This window comes from Eptesicus fuscus, chromosome 13 (genome assembly GCF_027574615.1).
Source record: "Eptesicus fuscus isolate TK198812 chromosome 13, DD_ASM_mEF_20220401, whole genome shotgun sequence".
Classification (NCBI taxonomy): domain Eukaryota; kingdom Metazoa; phylum Chordata; class Mammalia; order Chiroptera; family Vespertilionidae; genus Eptesicus; species Eptesicus fuscus.
Window position 1 is genome coordinate 1827110 of NC_072485.1, and position 25075 is coordinate 1852184.

General features: G+C 42.5%; 2 protein-coding genes and 2 long non-coding RNA genes across 6 annotated transcripts in view; 2 read left to right on the plus strand and 2 right to left on the minus strand.

Annotated features, from left to right (window-relative positions):
• Positions 1 to 4557: 4557 nt before the first annotated feature.
• ATP5MG (ATP synthase membrane subunit g) lies at positions 4558 to 11902 on the minus strand. Its single transcript, XM_008150103.3, has 3 exons — positions 11567 to 11902; positions 6397 to 6557; positions 4558 to 4777 (listed from the first exon to the last, which is right to left on the minus strand). Exons 1-3 carry the CDS (start codon positions 11616 to 11618, stop codon positions 4679 to 4681), a joined length of 312 nt encoding a protein of 103 aa, XP_008148325.2. The 5' UTR covers positions 11619 to 11902; the 3' UTR covers positions 4558 to 4678.
• Positions 11903 to 11936: 34 nt separating this feature from the next.
• Positions 11937 to 19429, plus strand: LOC129151184 (uncharacterized). 2 transcript variants are annotated; one of them, XR_008557934.1, is made up of 3 exons: positions 11937 to 12271; positions 16103 to 16367; positions 19040 to 19429. It is a non-coding gene; the product is annotated as an uncharacterized LOC129151184 (long non-coding RNA). The 2 variants fall into 2 exon arrangements; XR_008557933.1 differs by having other exon boundaries at positions 11937 to 12150.
• Positions 13990 to 25075, minus strand: part of UBE4A (ubiquitination factor E4A) — a 57487-nt gene continuing 46401 nt past the window's right edge. For both annotated transcript variants that reach the window (XM_054725165.1, XM_054725166.1), the window contains exons 17-20: positions 21397 to 21577; positions 20847 to 20994; positions 18722 to 18879; positions 13990 to 16769 (exon numbers count right to left, since the gene is read on the minus strand). In XM_054725165.1, the coding sequence (XP_054581140.1) occupies positions 16643 to 16769; positions 18722 to 18879; positions 20847 to 20994; positions 21397 to 21577 (614 nt within the window). In that variant the 3' untranslated portion in view covers positions 13990 to 16642. The remainder of the gene's footprint in view (positions 16770 to 18721; positions 18880 to 20846; positions 20995 to 21396; positions 21578 to 25075) is intronic.
• On the plus strand, positions 21181 to 25054 carry LOC129151188 (uncharacterized). Its single transcript, XR_008557938.1, has 3 exons — positions 21181 to 21241; positions 22865 to 22988; positions 24712 to 25054. It is a non-coding gene; the product is annotated as an uncharacterized LOC129151188 (long non-coding RNA).

The following is a 25075-nucleotide window of genomic DNA, read 5'->3' on the forward strand; positions in this document are numbered from 1 at the left end:
AAGTAGCAAGTGTAAAGGGTGCTCAGGAGTAAAGTCAGGGGAACTACAACATGGGACCATCAATTGGCCTTTAGTGGTTCCAGCGCTTAAAACTCGCGGATTCCTAGTTAAATCATGTTTCTGTGCTTGTTTCCTAACTTGTTAAATGGGTCTGTCATCTAGTCCTCAAGCTTCAGAGGACGTCTGAAGGCTAAATGAGTCAGTGCAAGTGCTTTGAAAAGGTAAAGTGTTAATCAAATTGAAATATTAAAAAAGTAGCCGAAACCAGTTTGGCTCAGCGGATAGAGCATCGGTCTGTGGACTGAGGGGTCCTGGGTTCGATTCTGGTCAAGGGCATGTACATTGGTTGCGGGCACATCCCCAGTGGGGGGTGTGCAGGAGGCAGCTGGTCGATGGTTCTCTCTCATAGATGTTTCTAGCTCTCTATCCCTCTACCTTCCTCTCTGTGAAAAATCAATAAAATATATTTAAAAAAAAAAAAAAAGTAAATAGTATTGCCCTGGCCAGTATGGTTAAGTGGTTAGAGTGTAGGCCTGTGCACCAAAGGGTTGCAGGTTCAATTCCTGGTCACATCCCTGATCCTATTGGGTTGCATGTGGGAGGCAACCCATCCATGTGCCTCTCTCACATCGATGTTTCTTTCTCTGCCTCCCTTCCACTATCTCTGAAAAATCAAAGGAAAGAATATCCTCAGGTGAGGATTAACCAAGTAAATAGTATGAGCTATCCTTAGAAACCACGGCAGAAGGAATACTCAGGCGTAAAAGAAATGAGTGGAAACATATCCAAGGAGAATGCTGAGGTGCACAAGATTAAGCTTGCAATGTGGACAGTTTCACATTCAATGTGGCCTTAAAAATGAAAACCTCATAAAAAGGCTTTGCTGATCGATGTCTCTCTCACATCAATGTTGCTCTCTCTCCCTTCCTTCCACTCTCTCAAAATCAATGGAAAAAAACGGGTGAGGATTAACAATAAAGAAATAAACAGAAAAGGCTTCACTATTGAAAAATTGTTTAAAAATTTATTTTTCTATAGTGATTTCCATGGAATTATACCTTTGGACCATAGTGACTACTTGTCTAACTGGCTTGAACTTAAGCAACTACACTCTCTCATGATGTCTACTACGGAGTGTTTCTACACAGTGAGGAAAAGGCAGGCCACATGCATTCCTTCATGTACCCCAAGCAGGTTTCTATCCAGCTTGTTACCTATATTGAAATCGCCAGTTGCTGTGAAGAGGACAGAAACAGGTAGGGATTGTGCTTTCAGTCCTCCAATGGCTTTCCGGTCACTGTCCTTATTTTAAAATCCACTCTTTAATATGGCATATGTACGTCACGACCTGGCTCTGGTCTTACTCTCTTCTGTACCTGGCACTCAGCATGCTCGCCTTCTTTCAGAACCTCCATGTGCAGACTTCCGCACAGGCTGCTGGGCCTGCCGGTGCCATGCTTCTTGGCTACTCCCTTTCCTGGGCTCTTCCATCATCAGGTCTTTTGACAGCTCTTGAGCACCCTTCTCAAGTCTGGGTTAGCCTCTTTCAAGCACGGCCTCCCACTTGCCTTATGACAGCATGTCATGTGACTAATTGCACACTTAATCACGTCCCAGCTGACGACTCTTGTGAAAGTTAAATACAGTCTTGGTCACGAATGCCTCCACCACTTACATTTCTGAGGCCTGAGCTGTTGCAGTGAACTCTTGGCACACACCAGTTCAGTGAGACAGACTTCAGGCCTCCACTAGAAGACAGTACCCTTGGGGTTTAGGAAGCCCAAAAGTAACAGGCGGTGAAGTGGCCACTTGGAGGAGCCCACTGCCATCTTAACCTATGAAAATTCTGTACATGCAGGATTAGCCACCGTACATCAGAGGAGTGCTGTTAGGGCAAAGGAGGAGGAAGCCAACAGTGAAGTGAGTAGTAAATGTTAATTCTGAAAACTTTCTGGGTGACCATGTGGTTTAAAAAAACCCCACAGCCCTAACAGGTTTGGTCCAGTGGATAGAGCGTCGGCCTGCAGACTGAAAGGTCCCAGGTTTGATTTCGGTCAAGGGCACATGCCCAGGTTGTGGGCTTGATCCTCACTGGGGGCGGGCAGAAGGCAGCCAATTAATGATTCTCCGCCTTCAGTGATGTTTCTCTCTCTCTCCCTTCCTCTCTGAAATCAGAGAGGGATAGTTAGAAACATCGATCAGCCCTGACCGGGTTGGCTCAGTGGATAGAGCGTCGGCCTGAGGACTCAAGGGTCCCAGGTTCGATTCTGGTCAAGGGCATGTACCTTGGTTGCGGGCACATCCCCAGTTGGGGGTGTGCAGGAGGCAGCTGATTGATGTTTCTCTCTAATCAATGATTCTGACTCTCTCACCCTCTTACTTCCTCTCTGTAAAAAAAAATCAATAAATTAAAAAAACAACAAACATCATCAGCTGTCTCCTGCACACCTCTTACTGGGGATGTGCCTGCAACCAAGGTACATGCCCTTGACCAAAATCAAACCTGGGACCCTTGAGTCTGCAGGCCGACGCTCTATCCACTGAGCCAAACCGGTTAGGGCTCAATAAAAAATATATATATAAAAAAATTACATCTCTATAAAAGGCTAAGTGACCAACCGGCTGGTACATAGGACACGTACTGGCAATTTAAAAATAGACGCTGACATGCGATACATATAAAGCTCTTGCTGGCGCCAATTGCACGCGTGTTTCAACCTCATTGTTGATTGTGAATTTGGTTGACACTTCTATTATAAAGGGCAAATAGTGATATTAAAGTATTTCTTCTAATTAATTTCCTTTCAATGTACATGAATCCATGCACTGGGCCACTAGTTACATATAAAATCAATTTTAGTTAATTTTAATACTGCATGAAATAGAGAAATTCATAAAGATCACCATTACGGTAGTAAATATCTTCTGCTATGCATGTTTAAGTTATTGAATGTGCTCTGGCCAGTGTGGCTCAGTTGGTTGGAGCATCATCCCATATACCAAAAGGTCACAGGTTTGATTTTCAGTCAGGGCACATACCTAGGTTGCAGGTTTGATCCCTGGTCAGAGATCTCCAACTGACATGTCTCTCTTACACCAATGTGACTCTCTTCCACTCTCAAAATCAATGGAGGCTGGCCAGTGTGGCTCAGTGGTTGAGTGTAGACCCAGGCATGAACCAAGAGGTCATGGGTTTGATTCCCAGTAAGGACACATGCCCGGATATGGGCTTGATCCCCAGTAGAGGTGTGCAGGAGGCAGCAGACCAATGTTCCCTTCTCATCGATGTTTCTATCTCTCTATCCCTCTCTCTTCCTCTCACTCTAAAATCAAGTTAAAAAAAAAAAGTCAATGGAAAAAATATCCTCAGGTGAGGATAAAAAAAAGTTATGGAATGCCTTTTGAGAAGAGGTAGTTTCAATTTTGACCACCTGTGTCTATTGCAGAAGCAGCGTTAGACATTGCTTCACATCCCAGCAGAGCAGCGATCTCTATGGACACTGTTTACAAAAAGCCTAAGTGACTGTTAGGACCAGTTGATATGACACACACTGACCACCTGGGGGTTCAGAAGCTCAATGTAGGAGCTGCCCCCTGGTGGACAGTGTGCTCCCACAGCCAACCTCCTGAGGCCCCTCCCTTGGCTGGTCAACCTCCTGCAGCTCCTCCCCCAGGTCTTCCCCTCCCTCCCGCCCCGCAACTGGCTGGCCAACCTCCCATGGTTCCTCCCTGTGGCTGGCTGGCCGGCCAGTCCCGCCACCCCCCTAGATCTTGATTGCCAGCCAGGCCTAAGGACCCCAACCGTGCACGAATTCGTGCACCGGGCCTCTAGTCACTTATAAAGCTAAAGCATCAGTGTTCTAATTGTAGTGGGAAATTTGGGATTGACAAGATAAACATTAATACTAGTAAGGGATGAATACTACATTGTGAGCAAGATGCTTTCCAATGTGCAATCATCTTTGGTTATCAGCAGCTAGTACTGCATGTTTTGCAGGGGCTGCAGGAGTTACAATGGATTGAGAAAGTACCAGTGAGCCATTCAAAGACCCCCCAATAAGCCAATGAATGATTAAGTCTCTCCTATATCCTCAATACTATGGTTTAAGATGATAGACTGATAACTAATCTTGGTGTTAAAGATGTTATAAAAAAACCAAACAAACCCACCAAATACCCCAATATTTCAGACATAGGGGTTGTCAAAAGGCCTTTCTTTGACTTCAGCAAAGAGAAACCATCCAAATTTTATTCTTTAACTGATTTAACTCTAATACAACTTAGTACTATTTTTCCTACTGCAGCAAGTTCTCATTTTCTTAAGGCTTTTCCTTCAACTTTTCTGGAAATAAAATGTCATATTTCCCACCTTCAAATAAAAATGTTATCCTCATAAATATTATGTACCAGGTTGGTATACTCACTTAGATGCTTTCCATATTTCAGGGTAAGCAAAGACATGTATTTAGAGCTATATTAATTATTAAAGCAAAAGACAATCCAACCAAATATCAAGAGAAATTATGACCTCTCCATGCATGTTGGATACAGAAAGCATTGATTTTGACATATCTCTTTTTATTCAAATACCGTTCTGATCACTCACGGTACAAGAATATTCAAATAATAAACAAACAAACAAAAAAAACACAACACCTCAGATGTTAAAGATTGGTTTTTAAACATTATAGCCAATGATGCTGCGCTTGCCGATGATCTCGCCGACATAAAACCACATACACACCTCAGTGGCCACCAACCCATTCAGCAGAGCTTCCTGGGGGGGGAAAAAAGGGAAGCATAAACTTTACTGTACATCTTTTTGTTACATATTTAAAACTATTATTTTATAGGATTAAGTGACAGAGAATATAAGGATGACATAAAATTAGACAGCAGTTTTAGTCAAAGTCAAGAATTACTGATGTTAACTTTGTTCAACTGCTGAGAACCCCTACACTCAGTTATGTAAGGTAAGTAGTTCAGAGCTTATAAATTCTTTCAAAGCAGCCTTTAAAGATCTGAACTGACTTAACACTTTCATTATTAGTTTATGAGACACTTTATGAGCGCTAAAACAACCCACATCCTGGAAATAGCTGACACATTAAGACAGGGCATTCATATGAAAGGATGGCTATAGGAAGAAGGCAAGTCTCTGAATAGACATTTCTGATAGAGAAAAATCTGTTGAAAGATAAAAGACTGTTCTTCTTTAGACATCATTTTCATTTACTTATTATTTGCCTTAACTCTTGTATTTAGTAATTATTCAGTTTCACAAATCAATGTTTTACTGCCTTGAAGAGAAAAGGTAAATAGATAGTTCCAGAAAGCACTATTACATGTAAGTGCAAATATGGATCTTGAAATTCTAATTGAAAAAAATACCCTTCCCCTTCAAATTAGACCAGAAATACTGGAAATTTCCTGAAAAAAAATAACCATATTTTTCAGGATGTAGTTTCTTAAGTCAGCAATAATTTAGTTATTTAGGGTTTTTTATCCTACGCTTCAATCATGCAAGCAAACATAAAATACAAGTTCCAGCCTGGCTGGCCTAGCTCAGTGGTTGAGTGTCCGTCTATGAACTGGGAGGTCACGGTTCAATTCCCCGACCTGGGTTGTGGGTTCGATCCCCAGTGTGGGGCATGCAGGAGGCAGCCAATCAATGATTCTTTGTCATCATTGATGTTTCTGTCTCTCTCTCCCTCTCCCCTTCCTCTCTGAAATAAAATATACTAAAAAAATAAAAAATAAAATACAGGTTCCAAAATCTTACAATTTTTAGATTTTATCTTCACACAATTCAATAATTCTTTATAACATATTATATGCTTGTTAGGTTTTGATATTTTTATCCTTCATATGAATGTTAGCTACCTGATTGTGTTATATTCTAAGAGATCTTTTGACCAAATTGAAGATAGTTCTGACTACAGATGAAAAAAAGTACAGAATGAGCAAAGTAAGCCATTCTATTTTAGTGTACTAACCAAAATTGGAAGAGAAAAATGTTGCCCAGTAAAAACAGTCACTTCTTTGTTATAGCAATAGAAAAGATATAGAACAGCCCAATCAATCAGCAGTCAAGAGATCATCTCTCATTATGTTAGTTTCAGCCTTACTGGGAAATACATTTATTAATCAAAACAATCAGAAAAATCCCAAGGAAAGACTTTTTCTTTATGCATATGCTATTAGTTAATTAATTAATTAACCCTCACCTGAGGATATTTAAAAAAAAAATTGATTTAGAGAGAGAAATAGCAATTGGCTGCCTCCTGTCTGCACCCCAACTGAAGATGGAACCCGCACCTCTTTGTATACTGGATGACACGCCAACCAACTGAGCCACCTAGCCAGGCCAGACGGTTTCAGTTAGGACATCGTTACCTTAACGGTGAGCTGTTTGAAGCTACCAGTTTGAGCACTCCGGACTATTTTTTTGAAGCTCTGAATAGCTGTAGGGATCTCAGCAGGGGTTGGAGGAATCAGCTCAACCTTGGCATAGTGCCAAAACGTGGCCAATCGAGGTTTCGAGTAAGTCACAGCAGCTGGAAAACAAAACAAAACAGGATGAATTCACCAGAGACCAAAAGAAGATGTGTGGGCTGGACACACATTTATTCACGCATCACACCCATTCACTGCTGGCATCAAATGTGCGCCCGGTGTGAAGGTCCAAGTGGCTCCCCGGTAATAAGGGCCTTTTAAAGATGCAGAACACCTGTGTCACAAGGAAGTTCAATCAGGCAGGAACTATAAGCATCTTCAATTATGCCAGACTTCACCAGTGGGCAGTGAGTACTGTTACTTTATTTATTTATGTAAATATATTTTATTGATTTTTTACAGAGAGGAAGGGAGAGTAATAGAGTTAGAAACATCGATGAGAGAGAACCATCAATCAGCTGCCTCCTGCACATCCCCCACTGGGGATGTGCCTGCAACCAAGGTACATGCCCTTGACCGGAATCGAACCTGGGACCCTTCAGTCCGCAGGTCGACGCTCTATCCACTGAGCCAAACCGGTCAGGGCACTGTTCCTTTATTTATTTGTGAACCAGAGGCCTGGTGCACAAATTTGTGCATAGGTGGGGAGGGGACGTGGGAGGTTGGCCAGCCAACCCCGCCCCCGATTGGGGTGGGGATGGGGGAGCAGATTGGGGGCAGGGCCGCGGGCAGTTGGCTGACCAGCCCCACCCCCTGGTCGAACTCCCAGTTGAAGGGACAATTTACATATTTGCCTTTTATTATATAGGATGGCAAATCTAGTTATATGTAAAGTTATTAGAAGTTGGACTAAAAAACAAGAAAACAGAAGCAATGTAACACTTTCTTGGTAGAGAGATCAGAAAATTTGGAGGGAAGAGGTACAGTTGAGGAGGAAAGGAGCTATGCAGAACGGCATCCTTCAGAATAAGATTAAAACTTGTCACAATACTGGCCACAAATCCAGATGGAATTGTCCATTAGCATCCATTTTTGGTATCCTTATCAATATGTGCTGGATTAAATCTTTCTTTAACAAAAGCACTGTTGATCCTCCTTCAAAATATCACAAATAATAGAAATAAAACCTACATGTATTGTTAAGAGCAGCCAAAAGTCAAATCTATTACCAATTCCTCAAAGTATTTACTATTTCAGGAAAAGAAGATTTTTAACAACCAGTGTGTAGATGTAAGACTATGGTAGTGATTTCATCAAGAGGAAGGCATTTTATTTAAAAAAAAAAAATTACAAGACAAATGTAATAAAAGCACAAATGCATGAACATCCACAAAGTGTCTATTGTTCAAAGATAGAGTCAAAGCTTCTAATACTTTTTCTATTATTAATTGCCTGTGTTTAATATTTCACTTCTCTTAGAATTACTATTTCCTTTATCCTCTGTGCTTAAGGCTATGGGCAAATATATATATATATATATATATATTTTAAACAAATGTTTGTTTTTTTAAAAAATATATTTCATTGATTTTTTACCGAGAGGAAGAGAGAGGGATAGAGAATTAGAAACATCGATCAGCTGCCTCTTGCACACCCCCTACTGGGGATGTGCCCGCAAACAAGGTACATGCCCTTCACCGGAATCAAACCTGGGACCCTTGAGTCCGCGGGCCGACGCTCTATCCACTGAGCCAAACCGGTTTCGGCTGGGCAAATATTTTTTAAAATTGATTTTATGGAGAGAGGGAGAGAAGGAGATAGGGAGAAAGGGAGGGAGGGAGAGAGAGTAAACATCGATTTGTTGTTCCACTTATTTGTGCATTCATTGGTTGATTCCTGCATGTGCCCTGACCGTGATGAAACCTGCAACCTTGGTGCGTTGGGACGATGCTCCAAACAACTGAGCTACCAGCCAGGATAATGGGAGTTTTAAGTAGACACAAAGTTCTAAGAGATAGTTCTAAGTAGAATGATAAATGCCTGAAGATGGGGCTATCAAAAGTACAGTCTGCCCTGACCAGTGTGGCACAGTTGGTTGGGCACCATCCTGTGGCTGGTTTGATTCCCAGTCAGCGCACATCCCCAGTAGGGGGTGTGAGGGAAGCAGCTGATTGTTTCTTTCTCTCCCTCTCCCTTCCTCTCTCTTTAAAAATCAATAAAAATATCTTTAAAAAAAGTACAAAGTCTGTGTAACTCTTTAAAATCTAATCTTCAATTTCACCTTAAAAAAAATCAGTACACTGTACACAAACATTGTTCTTTAGGAGAAAAGTTACAGCTAGGAAAACAAAGCAAGAACAAATCCCATGTTCTGGATTAGAGTTGGAGACATTCATAGGAATTAAAAAAAATATATTTTATTGATTTTTTACAGAGAGGAAGGAAGAGGGATAGAGAGTTAGAAACATCCATGAGAGAGAAACATCGATCAGCTGCCTCCTGCACACCTCCCTACTGGGTATGTGCCTGCAACCAAGGTACATGCCCTTGACTGGAATCGAACCTGGGACCCTTGAGTCCGCAGGCTGATGCTCTATCCACTGAGTCAATCCGGTTAGGGCCATTCATATGAATTTATGTTTAATATATATATATATAGAAACAATCCTATATAATAAAACCCTAACATGCAAATCAACCGAATGGTGGAACAACTGGTTGCTATGATGCGCACTGATCACCAGAGAGCAGATGCTCAACGCAGAAGCTGTCTCTCCCACCCCACTCCCTGGGTCAGAGCCCGCGAGTGGGCGGTGCCAGGCTGCCAGCCAAGGCGGGTGCCAGTGAGAGTCCCCCGATCACCCTGCCTGCCTGTTGGCCCACAGATCAGCGCTGATCACTGACCAGGCCTAGGGACTCTACTTGTGCACGAATTGCTGCACCGGGCCTCTAGTTGTATATATGCATGTATACACAAGGTTTAGTGTGTACACACATACCCTTGTTCACTAAGAGGGCCTAGAACAATGATATAATTTAACAGCAAGGAATATATCCAGTGCCTAGCTTTTAGTTTCAAAAAACCATTGTCCAATAAAAAGGAACTAGGGACTCCTTGGAGAAATGGCTGATTCTAAGGCTGGGGCAGGGAAAATAAAAGATGAACCTGAAGCATCTTGTAGTACCAGGAAATAAAGGGGGCAGTCAGAAGGACAGAGGTGCCAGACTGAAGAGTTCTCAATGGTCAAAGTTGCAACAATCTGAGCACAACGTGAAGAACATACTTCTGGCCCTAGCTGGTTTGGCTCAGTGGATAGAGCGTTGGCCTGTGGAATGGAGGGTCCCGGGTTTGATTCCTGCCAAGGGCACATGCTCGGGTTGTGGGCTCAATGCCCAGTGTGCGGTGTGCAGGAGGCAGCTGATTCTATGATTTTCTCTCATTGATGTTGCTATTTCTTTCTCTCCCTTCCTCTCTGAAATCAATAAAAATATATTTAAAAAAGAAAAGGGTGAAATCCAAATAAAGTATCAAGTTTAGTAAAAAAGAAAAAAAAGATACTCTGAACTTTGTGGGGAAATTTAATGCTAACATTACTTATTTGTAAGATTCTTTGTCCTCCAAGGGAATTAAAGATACAGTAATTTTAATTAGACATTTAACATTCACATTTAATAAGCTGAGTTACATTATAAAGCAAAATATATTTCCACTTTCACATTCTGACCCCAGTTGACTTCTCCTTTCTTACTTTTGCAAGAATAACCATCATTATCTTCCAATTATTCACAATAATAGAGGAAAGAATTTACCTATTTCATGATAAAGTTATTTTTGTATTACCTTTAATTTTGTATTTTATTAAAATTCACCAATACACACAATCTAAATGATCTGAAAGCCACTTGAAACTTAAAAATCTTGCCTCATATCATTCGAAGTCCAAAGAATGAAGCCCTTATTCCTTCTATTTTTACTTATGTAAAATTGTAGAGCTTTGTCATACAGATATCTTGATGATGTCAGTAAAGTTGCAAACCTAAGTTCTTTGGGAAAATGTGTAAACTAGTAGACTGTAGGAGAGAATAGTTATTTATTTTATTTTTTAAAATATATTTTATTGATTTTTTACAGAGAGGAAGAGAGAGGGAGAGTTAGAAACATCGATGAGAGAGAAACATCGATCAGCTGCCTCTTGCACACCCCCTACTGGGGATGTGCTCGCAACCAAGGTACATGCCCTTGACCGGAATCGAACCTGGGACCCTTCAGTCTACAGGCCGACGCTCTATCCACTGAGCCAAACCGGTTTTGGTGAGAATAGTTATTTATAGTACCGCCACTGTAAGGCCTTCAATCACTCATTGTCTGCCGATGGAGGAAAGGCAAGAGAGAATAAGTAGAAAATACCAATAACAGTGTATTTTAAAAAGTCTATTCACATTTCATAATCAAATGTGAGCGAACGCTACTGAGAGATCTGCGCTTCAGCCCTTACTGGATACCTCCATCCCGTGAGAAAGCGTTCCCTCACTTGGGGAATAATGAACAGCTTGCTGCCCAGCACACGACTGAAACGCTGACGGACAGAGCAGACCACTGCCCGGGCTGTGACCACTCGGGGTGGCTGTGACATACACTGACCTACCGGTAACGCTGCAGCTTTTTCAAACGGAAACACCCATGGATGCTAAACTACAGGAATAAGACTAGTTTACAACCCATTTTTATGCTTACTGGGGCAGGGATATTCGTCCCTGAAATCCAATTCCACCTAAAAATCCTCCCAGAATCTGGCGTGGCTCAGTGGTTGAGCACTGACCTATGAACCAGGAGGTCATTCCCGGTCAGGGCACATGCCAGGGTTGCAGGTTCGACCCCCAGTGGGGGGCGTGCAGGAAGCAGCCAATGAGCCTCTCATCATTGATGCCTCTCTCTCTCTGAAATCACTAAAAATATATATTTAAATAATCCTCTCAGAATCTGGCCAGTACAGAAAGCAAAGTCAACGTTCAAAAACTCACGAGGCCTGAAGAACTTCTGCAGACGTGAAGCGGACAAGCTGACGAGGCCCTTTCTGTCCTTGCACACACCGGGCCCCCCTTTCCCAGATGTCCCCACAGAGCCACGCTCCCCACATTCCGACCCCAGGGCAGGCTCCGCTGCGCTCACCGTTCACCAGCGCGGGGGCCTTCTCCGCGAGGTTCCGGACAAACTGGGCCATGGCGCCGGGAGAGACACTGCGGCCCGAACCGCCGGCTGAAAGTCACCCTCGCAAGGACCCGCCGAAGGACCCCGCTCCGCGTCCAAGGTCAGGCCGTCCTCCTCGCGCCGGCCCACGATATTTAGATGTCCCCCGGCCCTTCCGGAATCCAGCTGGTAAATGTAGCTTCTTCAGCCACAGAGGAGAGTGGGCACGAAAGGGCGAGAGTCTTCGAGGAGAACCCAGAATTCCCGGACAAGCAGGCACTTCTTGGGGCAGCCGCCCGGAGCCGGAAGGCAGTGCAAGCGCCCTGAGGCTCTCTGGACCCGCCCCCACTCTTCCGCCCCGCCGCCCGGAGCCGGAAGACGGCGAAGGGAGGAGAGGCGCATGCGCCCTGCGGCTCTCTGGACTCCTTCCCCACTTTTCCGCCCCGCCGCCCGGAGCCGGAAGACTGCGAGGGGAGGTGAGGCGCATGCGCCCTGCGGCTCTCTGGATCTGTCCCCCACTCTTCCGCCCCGCCGCCCGGAGCCGGAAGACGGCGAGGGGAGGAGAGGTGGGTGCGCCTAGCGGCTCCCTGGACCCGCCGCCCGGAGCCGGAAGGCGGGAGCGTAGGAGATGCGCATGCGTCCTGCGCCTCCCGACTCCCTGGACCCGCCTCCATTCTCCCGCCCGAGGTGCTTGCGCTTTGGAGAACTTGGGAATGAGGGCTTGCGCTGACCCTTGTAGGCCAACTCGAACGCTTTACACAGCCAAGAGGCTCCTGGCCAAACACGTCAAGTCCGGGGCAGAGCAGGCGCCCCACAGCCTTTCTTTAGCTGATGTTCTGGAATTCCCGTTCCCCCTCGTCCTCTTATCAGGATTGGAATCCAATTCCCCCAAATCCCTAACCTGCGCGGGAAACTATGCAGATATGAGGAACAAAATCACGTTTACTGAGGATTCCCAGTATGCCAGGCATTTTGGAATATAAAGAAAGTCTGTAAATTAGGTAGCGTCCTCATTTGATAAACGGCCACGTAGCTAGTGAACGGCAGAGACGGGATCAGAAGAGGTTGCAATGTAAACAGAACAGTATCGGCTAGGCGTGTTGCTGACTGCAGAACGTTGAATTGATGAATAACAGGACGACAATCTACTACAAAGAGTTGAAACTTTATAGTTGAACATGACTGGAAGAAAACATGAAGTAGGAAAGTGGCACTTGAAAAACAAAATAACTAATGTACCCTGGGGAAGCCTGAGAAGTAAAACTTTTGGGTTGATGGAATAGAGGTGGGAAGAAAAATTAGGAGCCAAGAGCAGGATTTCAGTGAATGATTCAGCTGCCTTATACAAAAGTCAATTAAGGATGGGGAAGTTAATTTGGCAATATGGAAACATTAGCTGGAGCAGTTTCAAAAAATTAGTCAGAGTGAATGAAGAAACATGGCTATAAAGGAAAACAAGTCGGAAAACCAAACGGATGTGCAAGTCAAGGGAGAGAGTGAAGATAGAGAAGGGGGGGTGACATCCTGAGGAGGCACGAAAGGAGGCTGGAGGGATTAGCCCCGGGAAGGTGGGGCCTTTTCCACTGGTGGGATGATGGGAGAGGATTTTTGAAAGTGAAAATTCTGGGTCTATATCTTTCTAGTGAATTAGAAGGCAAGGTCATCTGAGCGTGAAGGGTAAGAATTTGAGAAGAGGTTCGAGTTTGGAATAGCTGTTGAAGTTAAGGACACAGAAGGGTTTTGGGCAATGTCAGAAACCACACGTTTATGGTTGCATAGTTCTAAAGATTGTCATCTTCCTCCATCAATGGTCTGTAGTTTGGATATTGGAACGGGAATGGGTTGGGTTAATCTAGGCCAGTGATGGGCAACCTTTTGAGCTTGGTGTGTCAAACTTCGCCAAAAAACTGAGCATAACTCGGGTAGTGTGTCCCTTTGAGGAAAAAACATTATTTCGCAAATGTTTCATCCTCAGGAGCAGCAAATGTTTTATCCTCGGCCTGCGGCCGCCTTAGCGGCCGCATGTCATTAGAAATGGCTACGCGTGTCAGTGCTGACACGCGTGTCATAGGTTCGCCATCGCTGATCTAGGCTGAGGTCTTGCAAGGCAGAGGGTACAGAAACATGGGGCAAGGGGGACATGATAGTAAATGATTGAAATGAAAGACTTGGGGTTTAGGCTAGATAAAGAAGAATGAAGCCCAAAGGGAACTGATTAGGAGACTCATCTTCCAGAGATAACTACAGGATCTAGAGGTTAACTGCTAAGGCAGATGAGGTCATTCAGGTCACAATCTGAAACTACCTTGAACAAAAGGGAAGGTCAGAGTCCTTTAAATTTCCAGAGGGATTTCTGAAACTGCCACGAGCTTTTAATACTGTAATAAAGGAAGTGATGACAAAGGTTATAAGTTAGGTATTCATTTATTAAATACAAGCTTTGAACAAATACCCCCAGATGAGTTTGACAAGAAATAACCTTCCTGGAATGTTTCAGAACACAGTTATGTCCATCAAGTTTTATTTCAGTCAACCTTTTTGTTCTTCGTTTTGTTTTTGTTTTGTCTTTAAGTTCGTCTCCTGTTTAGCAGGTAGAGCATGTGCATTATGTGCTCATGCCATCAACAGCGCAGCATCAGCCCCTGGCTGACAAAGGCACCCAGGCCACGTACGCTCTGCAACGGCTGCTTCACAACCGGCATCAAATAAAGCAAAGCTTTTGTCGAGTGTGAAACCCTTAAAGTTTCTGTCAGCTTTTACATATCCATCTTAAAAACAGATTGCCTGATGAAACCTATTAAATTTCCCAAGTTTAGTATTACCCTCTTAGTAAGCACTATTAGAGGTCTCCATTTTCCTGTCATACACCAGCAAAGCCAACAGATCAAACTAGGTATGTCAGAGAGTCTGCTCTCATTGATTTTGAGCTGGTTTTTAGTTCCAGATAACAAAATACCTCGTTAAGCTTCCAAGTGCATGTATGCACTGCGTTGTACCAAAATAATTACTTTTAGTCTCATTTTTTGATGTTCTTAAATTACATGGTTTCCTTACCAGTAGTGGCCTTAAGCTATGCACTTGCCTATGTAATGAGTTTAAGACATTCAGCAGCATTAATGGTGCCATAGCCATTCATAAATTTCAGGAAAAGGGCTTTAATAATAATAAAAAAAGCTTGCCGGAAAAGGCTTACAATCTGAAGACAGAAGTGGAATACAGATACAGATACAAACATACAGGTTGTTGACTAGAAAGCCACTGGGAATGCTGCCTTTTGAGGTTTTGTGCCCATTTTTCCTCCAAATTTCTCCTATAAAAACCTGGTCTTTTAAAAAAGAAAACATCCTATGTGATTTGCTTGGAAGATAAATGCAAGGTGGTAGAAGCTTATTTTCTACACAGTTCATTCTCAGTAAAGGAGGCTAATAAATATGAAGCTCATTTTAAGGAAATAAACAAATTCTTGTCAACCCATGCCTTCAAGGCCCAGGAGGCAACACTGAATTCCTATCTTACGATCTGGCATTTGCATATCTTATAAGCACAGCAGTAGGCAACATCTTTCTATCTAGTGTAAGATGCCCTCTCATTTGTTTTTTTTCCAGATGATACCACCAAAAATATATCAAAGGCTGTTGATAGAAACTTGACATATTATGAAACTGACATCTTATTTGAAAGACACCATGGTTAACATTAATGTCTTCTAAATGAAGCAATGACCCCTGTTTCCAGATCGTACCCTTTTTCTTGTCCCTTAGGGTATCTTTGGGCTTAGAGGGACAGTGATATAGACAGTCCATAGGGGAATGTGCCTCACTTAGCATGTTAGCTGCATAGTTGAGTAGGGAACTCAAGCTCAACTGGTAGAAGTGGGGGCCCACCCACCTACTAACTACATGGGGCTAAGTTGATATTTAAAATATTTGTGGGCAAAGCTGTCCTCAAATTCCTTCTTTGTTAACTGCTGACCTAGGCTGAGTTAGAAGCAGTTCTTGGGATTGAGGTCATAAGCTTAAACAGTAACTATATACATTTCACAGTCTCAGAATTTTATCTAGAAAAATGTGTTAGTGGCCACACACTGTATATATCTTACCATGGAAGAGACGATTTAAAGTGGAACGGTTTATACTAGGTCAATATAAAAAAACACATGGTATATATATATTGAGATATACTGTTGATATTAGTGTCTTCAAATGACATTTTTCCTGCTTACAATATTCGTTATCCAACTTCTCTACTTAGCAACAGATTTCCATAAGCTAAATTGGGCCCAACAGCCTCTTTTATTCTTTCACCTCAGAATTTTCTGGATAGTGTCAAAACTGCAAGTTTATCCTGTCAATCCTCCCAAAAATATTGTAGGGCTGTTTTCTATGGCAATGACAACCCCGTGGGACAGTGTTTGTCCTCTACCGTATCTCTGAGTTATGGAGATAATACAAAATTAAGAGCTATCAACAGAATTGCATATGATTCCTTTCTTTTTTCACCTCATCTATCATTTTACAGTGTGCTCAGGCATCAAGCTACCTGCTCTGATGTGGAAGGTTACCCTGAATACTGCAGAGCTGTACAAAAAGAAGAGCTGAAGTCTGGGCCACGAAGACTAGTCAATACCTTGACAACACAGGGCTTTTGGACGCTATCAGCTGTCACTGACACGTGTGATATCATATACTTGAAAGCAGTGCTCACCAAAGATGTCTGAGCAGTTCTTGGGAGAAAAACAGTAAGGTGGCAGAAGTTTTAGCAGTGGAAGTTAATATAATTTAAGGTAGGTAAGGGGAGAAGAAGGAATAGGGAGAGAGAACAAAGGGTAAAAATTAGTGATGATATCCATCCAGACTTGGTGGTGATATAACTAAAATTTCCTGTAAGCTAGGAGAGCCTTGTCAAATTCTTAGGAATCTTAATTATCATAATTTGAGCAATAATTTAGTAAAAAAAAAAAAAAAAAAAAAGAAAGAAAGGGACAGAACCAAAGAGAAATCACAAACAACTGTTTATCTTCACTCGGGGGTTGGTTTTGGTTGCTTTAGGCCACAGTATTTATTCCAGTTGCTCCTTTTGTTGTTTCCTCTCTGCGAGCCACCGCTGGATTTTTTCTTTTAGTTCTGTGTTTGGCCGGATCTGGTCCATGGTGAGGGGGCTACGGTTAAAGGGATCTGTTTGGTCACTGGGACAGAGAGAAAGGAAAATGGGGTTACTTTAATCAGTTCTAACATCCTAAGCCAAAACTAGAATACCTGGGATCTTACTTGGAGACTGAAGCTAGAGTGCATTTGAATTAAGTGCTGAATTGAGGTTAGAAAGAATGATTCAGGAGGTTTTTCTTTTTTTCCTTTTCAGATTATTTAGCTACTTTGTCTTTCTGCTTCTAAACAAACTTTATTTCAACATTGTTCAATTTCCCTCGACGGAGACCCTGCACACTCACGTCAGCAGGAAGAGCTCAGTTTTAGTGACAGACTCTCAAAACAGAACGAGACATCAGGGGATAAAGCCTTGGGAAAGGACACCTGACTCAGTCAGCTGACTGCTATCCTAGTAGATGCAGATCATGGCTTGCTGACGGAGGGAGGTTTATAACATACTTTAAGGGCTGGCATATCTTCTCCTTTTTATTCTGAGGCCCCAATAAAATATAAATTTTCACTCACACTTTGAAAAGATGTACCACCTAGCACAGCATCATGCATATAGTGAATACTTAATACCACGAAATAGAAAATCCTTTTCCCCCCCAATATTTAAAAAATTTTATTTCCTTAAATTTGGGTCAACTTCCATAACTTAATTTTAAACAGGCAGAGTCTCTCAGACCCTTTCTAGGCAATGCTGCCCTGAGAGTGGTAGCTGTGAGCACCCTGGACACCACGACTGACAGCAGCAACAGCAGGAGATGTGAGTTAACCCGTGGGATGAATACAGTTTAAAGCCTGAATAATAAAAAGACACCCCTACCTTTTATATTTTTATAAAATTAAAGCAATTTAACTCCAGGTTAACATCTATTATAACATTTACATAAGATGACCTTACAGGGACAGATCCCCCAAAAATGGGGCCTGACACGTTCATAATCTGACAGTCTCTTTAAGAAAAAACGAATGCTGCCCTGGCCGGTTTGGTTCAGTGGATAGAGCATCAGCCTGCGGACTAAAGGGTTTGATTCTGGCCAAGGGCACATGCCGGGTTCCAGGCTCGACCCCCGCCCCCCACGTGGGAGGCACGCAGGAGGCAGCCAATCAATGATTCTCATCAGTGATGTTTCTATTTCTCTCTCTCTCTCTCTCTCTCTCTCTCTCTCTCTTTCTCTCTCTCTCTCTCTCTCTCTCCTTCCTCTCTGAAATCAAATATCCTACATAATAAAGAGGTAATATGCAAATTAACCCTCACACCCTCACAAAGATGGCTGCCTACAGCCAGACTGGCAGGGGGGTTAGTGAGGGATGACCAAAAGACTGAACAAGCAGGCTTCACAGGGCGACCAGGTCGGCAGGGGGCTTAGTGAGGGACGACCAAACGACTGAACAAGCAGGCTGCGTGGGGTGACCAGGCCAGTGGGGGGGCCATGACGGGCGACCAGGCCAGCAGGGGGTCCGTGAGGAGCGACTAGGCTGGCGGCGGGGGGCAGTTGGGGGTGACCAGGCTGGCAGGGGGGGTAGTTGGGGGTGACCTGGCTGGCAGCAGGGGGCAATTAGGGGCGATCAGGCCGGCAGGGGGGGCAGTTAGGGGTGACCAGGCAGTCAGGCAGGTGAGTGATTAAGAGCCAGTGGTCTTGGATTGGGGAGGGTGCAGGCTGGGCTGAGGGGACACCCCCCCCCCCACCTCGTGCATGAATTTCATGCACTGGGCCTCTAGTATTTTATAACATATGTTAACAAATTATTTCCTTAAGGAAGGAATAGATAAGGTTAGATCAGTATTTTACAACAAGGTGTCTTGTTTTGGATGTTTAAATCCTTAACAATCAAGTGATACACCTCTACCAATGCCTCCCCATCACATTATAGTAAGTCATCTCTGGGCACCTACTAGGCTGCTACACCGTAATCAGAAAGCTGGGAGGAGAGGTGCAGCAGCAGTCACACACCTGCCCCGAGGCTGCTTTCCGGGCGGACGTACCTGAGCAGGTGTCTGGCGATGGTGGACCTGTCCACAGTGACTCTGGAGGATGGCAGCACCACAGGGTCAGACATCAAGGTGCTCATGATGGGATCCAGGAATTCATCGCAGGCGTCTGCGTAGGTCTCCTCTTCCTGCTGCTGCAGGTCTGCAAGAGACTGAGCACAAACAACCAGCGCTGAGCTGAATTCACAGAGTGGACGGGTTCAAATGCTCAATGACTATCCCTTGACGGGTATATAACCTGAAAGGGTGTATTTGAAAGGTAATGACCCTTCACAGTGACAATAACAACTCTCAACTTTGCTTTCTAAACAGGCCAAGATGGATATTATGGGATCAAATTTAGCATCCAGCCCCAATTCTGAAACTTCCACTTGGCTCAGCTGTTGGCAGTCATGACTAAGAATGGGTTGAAGTGTTAAAAGGAAAAGAAGCACATGACATACATCTTTCTGGCAACAGTCCTGTTGTAAATGTCATAATCCAAAAGGGGAGGAGCTGGAGGGTTGTTATTTGCATAATTACAGTCACTCATGAAGTTTCCGGTGTTAGGCACAATCAGGTATAAGAATTTAAAAGTGCCTTCAACCTTAAGATTCTTTCATGACTCTAGCTCCTCAGGGCCCCGTCTGGCTAAACGAGGCAAAGATGAAGCCCAACTCAAGAAATAAGTAACTTGACGATGGGAGGACTGACATTATTCAATAAAGTTTTCTATCTGACACTGTGTCATGATTTTTCTGTTTTCATAACTGCTAATGAAGCTCTGTCATACCCCAGACAAAGGGATTATTAGCTAAATACAATACAGGATTTTAATCTTTAAAATGTATGGCTATTCCCACATAAGCCAACTACCAACCACAAATATAGAGAACAGAGAACACCAATAAAAATCAGTAACTAAAAATAACTCATCGTGAATTCTATTCTAAGAAGTTCTGCTTTTTAGCATTAACAACGTAGATTTTCAAATCTATTGGTAACACTGCACAAATGTTTTCATAAAACAGCCTACAAAAATCTGTACACTCTTCTTTTCTAGCAGAAGCTTCTTAAATCAATTTTTCTGTTCTCTCAACACTAAAGAAAGTAGTACTGCCTGGCCAGTGTGGCTCAGTGGTTGAGCATGTACCAAAGGGTGGCTGGTTCAATTCCTGGTCAGGGCACATGCCTGGGTTGTGGGCTTGATCCCCAGTAGGGGGTGTGCAGGAGGCAGCCATGTTTGTCTCGCATCAATGTTTCTATCTATCCCTTCTTTCTCTCTCTCTAGAAATTAATAAAAAAGCATATTAAAAAAAACTCCCACAATAAACTAAAACTAAAAAAAAACAAAACAAAAAATGTAGTATTGCCCTGGCTGGATAGCTCAGTTGGTTAGAGCATTGTCTTGATATGCGAAGGTTGCAGGTGATCCCTGGTCAGGGCACATAACAAGAACCAACCAATGACGGCATAACTAAGTGGAGCAACAGGTATCAATGTTTCTCTCTGTCCCTTGCTCTCTCAAATCAGTAATAAAAAAAGTAGTATTAAGAATACAGTAGTTCTAGTTATTGACTAATCATGTTTATATTTTCTCAAGGCAATGTTTCTGCCTACCCCCCATAACAGGGTAAAGAGCAGAACAGCTGAGTGAACAATGTAATTAAAAAAAAAAGTTTTGCCGAAACCGGTTTGGCTCAGTGGATAGAGCGTTGGTCTGCGGACTGAAGGGTCCCGGGTTCGATTCCAGTCAAGGGCATGTACCTTGGTTGTGGGCACATCCCCTGTGTGGGGTGTGCAGGAGGCAGCTGGTCGATGTTTCTCTCTCATCGATGTTTCTAGCTCTCTATCCCTTTCCCTTCCTCTCTGTAAAATAATCAATAAAATATATTAAAAAAAACAAAAACATTTATATATATAAAAAAGTTTTTATTGATCTTGAAAGAGAGAGAGAAAGGGGGAGAGAAACTTCTACCTGTTGCCTCCCGTACACACCCTGACCAGGGATCAAGCCTGCAACCTGGGGACGTGTCCTGGCGGGGAATTAAACCGCGGCCTTTGGTGCACGGGACACTGGCCAGGGCCACCATGGGATCTTTACCGAACATGTTAATAAACAAACCACCCTCCTTCTCACCTTGATTCTCTCTGCTAAGCTGGTGAAAGCCACAATCATATCCCCAGGCTTATTGATTTTCTTCAGAACTCGGACTGTCTGTGCAAGAAGAGTTGGGGAATAGGAACGTCCATCTTTGGGCACAGTGGCACAGAAATTCTCCTCATTCCTGAAGGGCAGCGTGGGGAAGAAAGGAGCATCAGAGGAGGGACCAATGGGTGAGGAACAAGGGTCCCCACCACTTAAACGCCATGAATGTTCCTTTGATAAACATTTCTTCTAATTTTTAGGAAGGAAGTCTATCAAGTATTCCGAGTCTTTGAAAGAATACTGCTTTTCCAAACAAGAGCACAACCAGCAAAGTTTATCTCTGCACAGATCAAGGCAGAATGTTGGAAATTCTGAATGTCCCACAGGTAACACAAAAATCTCACTTAAAACTACAGAAGATTCTTTCATCAACCAACTTGAAATGAACCATTTCTTTTCTACTTCCACATTATTCCATGATCAAACCCCCAGTGAAAACATTAGCATCCCCTCTGGCTTGCCCAATTTAAATCTCAAGTACCCAAGGTTTAAGTAGATGGTGCAGATATCTGATACGAGCTGTTGGGGCTTGAAGTCAAATTCACTGAAGTCCTTGACTTTCAAGGCCCCCATCTTGGGGCCCACCAGGTGCTGCAGGAAGTAGTTGAGCATGGAGATGATGCGCTCGGCCAGGAAAGGGTGCACAAAGAGTGACTTGATCTCTGGAAGGAAAGCCAGACGGAAAACTCAATCCATTAGCAACCTTTCACTTATGTCTTAGAGTTTTGCTGGGAGACCTCTGGGGACTACTATTTTTTAAAATTACTTAAGTAATTTTAATACATTTTCATTGCAGTAATATTAGAAAATATAGACAAGCAAAAGCAAACAAACAAGATGTAAAAGCTACCATCCAGAAAGAAAGACTGTTAACACCTTGCTTACACAGTCGACCCTTGAACAATACAGGCTTGAACCGCATGGGTCCACTTATATGCAGGTTTTTTTCAATAAATACTGTCAATGTATTTTTCTCTTCCTTATGATTTTCTTTTTTTAAATGTTTTTATTGATTTTAGAGAGAGGAAGGGAGAGGGATAGAAACATCAATGATGAGAGAGAATCATTGATCAGCTGCCTCCTGCACACCCTCCAGTGGGAATCGAGCCTGCAACCCGGGCATGTGCTCTGACCTAGAATCAAACCCTGACCTCCTGGTTCATGGGTCCACGCTCAACCACTGAGCCACACTGGCTGGGCTTCCTTAGGATTTTCTTAATAACATTTCTTTTCTCTAGCTTACTTTATTCTAAGAACATAGTATATAATACATTAAGACATACATATGTGTTAATCGACTATATTATCAGTAAGGCTTGCAGTTAATAGTAGGCCATTAGTAACTTCTGGGGAGTCAAAAGTTATATGTGGGTTTTTTACTGTGAAGGGGTGGGGGACAGTGTCACTAACCCCTGCATTGTACAAAGGTGAACTAAATTTTAGTGTAATTTTTTGGGTTTCTTTGTTTGCTTATTTTCAGAGAACCTATCATTAAATCTTTCTAAAACTCTTTACCAGAGGGGAGAGATCAACCAAAGGACTTGTATGCATGCATATAAGCACAACCAATGGATGCAGACATCAGGGGTGTGTGGGCATGAACGGGAGTGGGGTGGAGGGATGACAATGGGGGGATAAGGACACATATGTAATGCCTTAATAAAGAAAAAAAGAAAACAACTCTTTACCAGAAATGTAAAACTCCCAATAGGATAATTTCTAGCAGTTCTGCATTTTGGGAAATGTTCTTTCTGGAAGTTTCTATCTGTCACTCTGGACTCCTTGCTCTGTAGGTCTGTTGTGTGCTGGTTATACGAGCTCCTTCTACCATCATCCTGGGAACTTCCTTTGTGTCTCTTATAGGATTCCACCTAGCTCCTTCTGGGTTTACTCTCTCATTTTGATAGTGTATCTTTTTTTTTTTTTAAATGTTTTTTATTGATTTTTAGAGAGAAAGGGAGAGCCTCCTACTGGGGATCGAGCCTGTAACCTGGGCATCTGCCCTGACTGGGAATCGAACTGTGACCTCTTGGTTCCTGGGTCAATGCTCAACCGCTGAGCCACACAAGCTGGGTGAGTATATCTTATTGTAGCTTTTTAAGAAAGTGCACACTAGCCCTAACCGGTTTGGCTAAGTGGATAGAGCGTGGGCCTGCGGACTGAAGGGTCCCAGGTTTGATTCTGGTCAAGGGCATGTACCTTGGTTGCGGGCATATCCCCAATAGGGGGTGTGCAGGAGGCAGCTGATCAATGTTTCTCTCATCAATGTTTCTAATTCTCTATCCCTCTCCCTTCCTCTCTGTAAAAAATCAATAAAATATATTAAAAAAAAAAAAAAAGAAAGGGCACACTGAAAGTAAATTTGATGCCTTCATGTCTGAAAATGCCCTTATACTTTACCCTCTAATAGAATTGGTAGTTTGGCTGGGTATAGGATTCTAGGCTGAAAAAAATATTTCCCATCAGTAATGTGTTCCAGCTTCAGATGTTACTGATGTGAATTTCAAAGATATTTTGATACTTATATGACCTTTCTCTCTGGGACCCTTTAGGATCATTTTTTTACCCTGATTTTCTGAAATGTCACAATGATATATCTTAGTATGGGGTTTTTAAAAATTCTCTGTGCTAGCCACTTGGTGGCTCATTTCAATTTAGAGCAAGCATGTCAAACTTAAAGGGTAACAAGGGCCAAATAAACAAGGTTTAAGTTTTATGTGGGCCGCAAAAAAACAAAAGCTTCAATTTTCATAGAAACATAGGTTTATTTTGAATAGTATAAAAAAAAAAAGAACAAGAGCAATGATAAAATTAATGTTTTCTTCCTGACACTCTCTGCTACTATCTTTCTTACTCGGGGGAAATCTTGTTTGCAGTGATTACTTTCAAAACTGCCCCAAGGTGCGTGTCAGTAATTCTGGATCTGACAGACTTATTTCCTTTCATAACTGTAATAACTGCTCACACCGATAAGTACTTCCAAACATGGAAATAATTTCTTATGTGAATTTTTGAGTATTTTCAAAGCTGGCAGGTAAATATTTGTAAAATTCAGGCACGCCAAATTCACTGAATTTTGCCTTTAAATCTGAACCGCACTGGATCTCAATTACCTCCATTTGCATTTGATTAGGTACTGATTCTACATTTACTGAAAAAATTGAAGAAAAAGAAAACTTGTCTTCCAAAAATTTAAAATCTGCAAACCTTGTTTCAAATTCAGTTCTAAGGCTTAAAATTTTTTGAATTGATGCAGTTTCACCTAAACTTGATTTGTTCATGTTGCATGTCAGAAAGTACATTAAATCTTCATTTTTCAACTGCTTTCCCCAGAGAACTAGCTTCCATGTGAATGCTTTGACTTGGTCACACGTTTGTAAAATCTGATCGTTTCCTTGCAGTTTTAAGTTTAATTTATATAAGTGTTTTGTTGTATCAACCGTGAAGGATAAATCTTGCAACCATATTGTGTCAAAAAACAGGCTTGTGTCTTGATTTTTAGTTAAGAACTGACATATTTCTTCTTTCAAGTCCCAGAATTGTGTAAGAACCTTGGAGCAGGATAGCCAACATACTAGTTATAGTAGGACAAGCCGGAATATTCGCTAATTCACTTAAGAAAGCAGAGAACTGTTGCTGATTTAAGCTTTGAGATCTTATGAAATTGATACTTTTTTTTGATAGATGTCAACACATTTTCCATGTTTATTATCTTCGTGCATAATACTTCTTGATGTAATGCAATGCATAGGATGAATCTTGGATCTGTCATAAATTTCACTTTCTTTTTTTGCAGTAATGCCACGAAAACATTGTTTTTTCCAGTCATTGAAGGAGCTCCATCTGTAGCTACAGAAGTTAATTTTGAGAGAGGTAGACTGTATTTTTGCAGAAGTTTAAAAACACAATTAAATATATTTTGTCCTGTACTAGTGTTATGCATCAGTACTAGTTCCAATAATTCCTCAAACATGTTGAAATCCGTGTTGCAAGCACGAAGAAACACAGCTATCTGAGCTACGCCTCCAATGTCCATACTCTCGTCACAGGCAATGGAAAAAGCTTAGAAACCAGATGATTTTGCTTTGATCTGAATACTTATATTGTCGGCCAAATCAGTAACGCTTTCCTCAACTGTATTTCAAGACAAAGAGATTGTT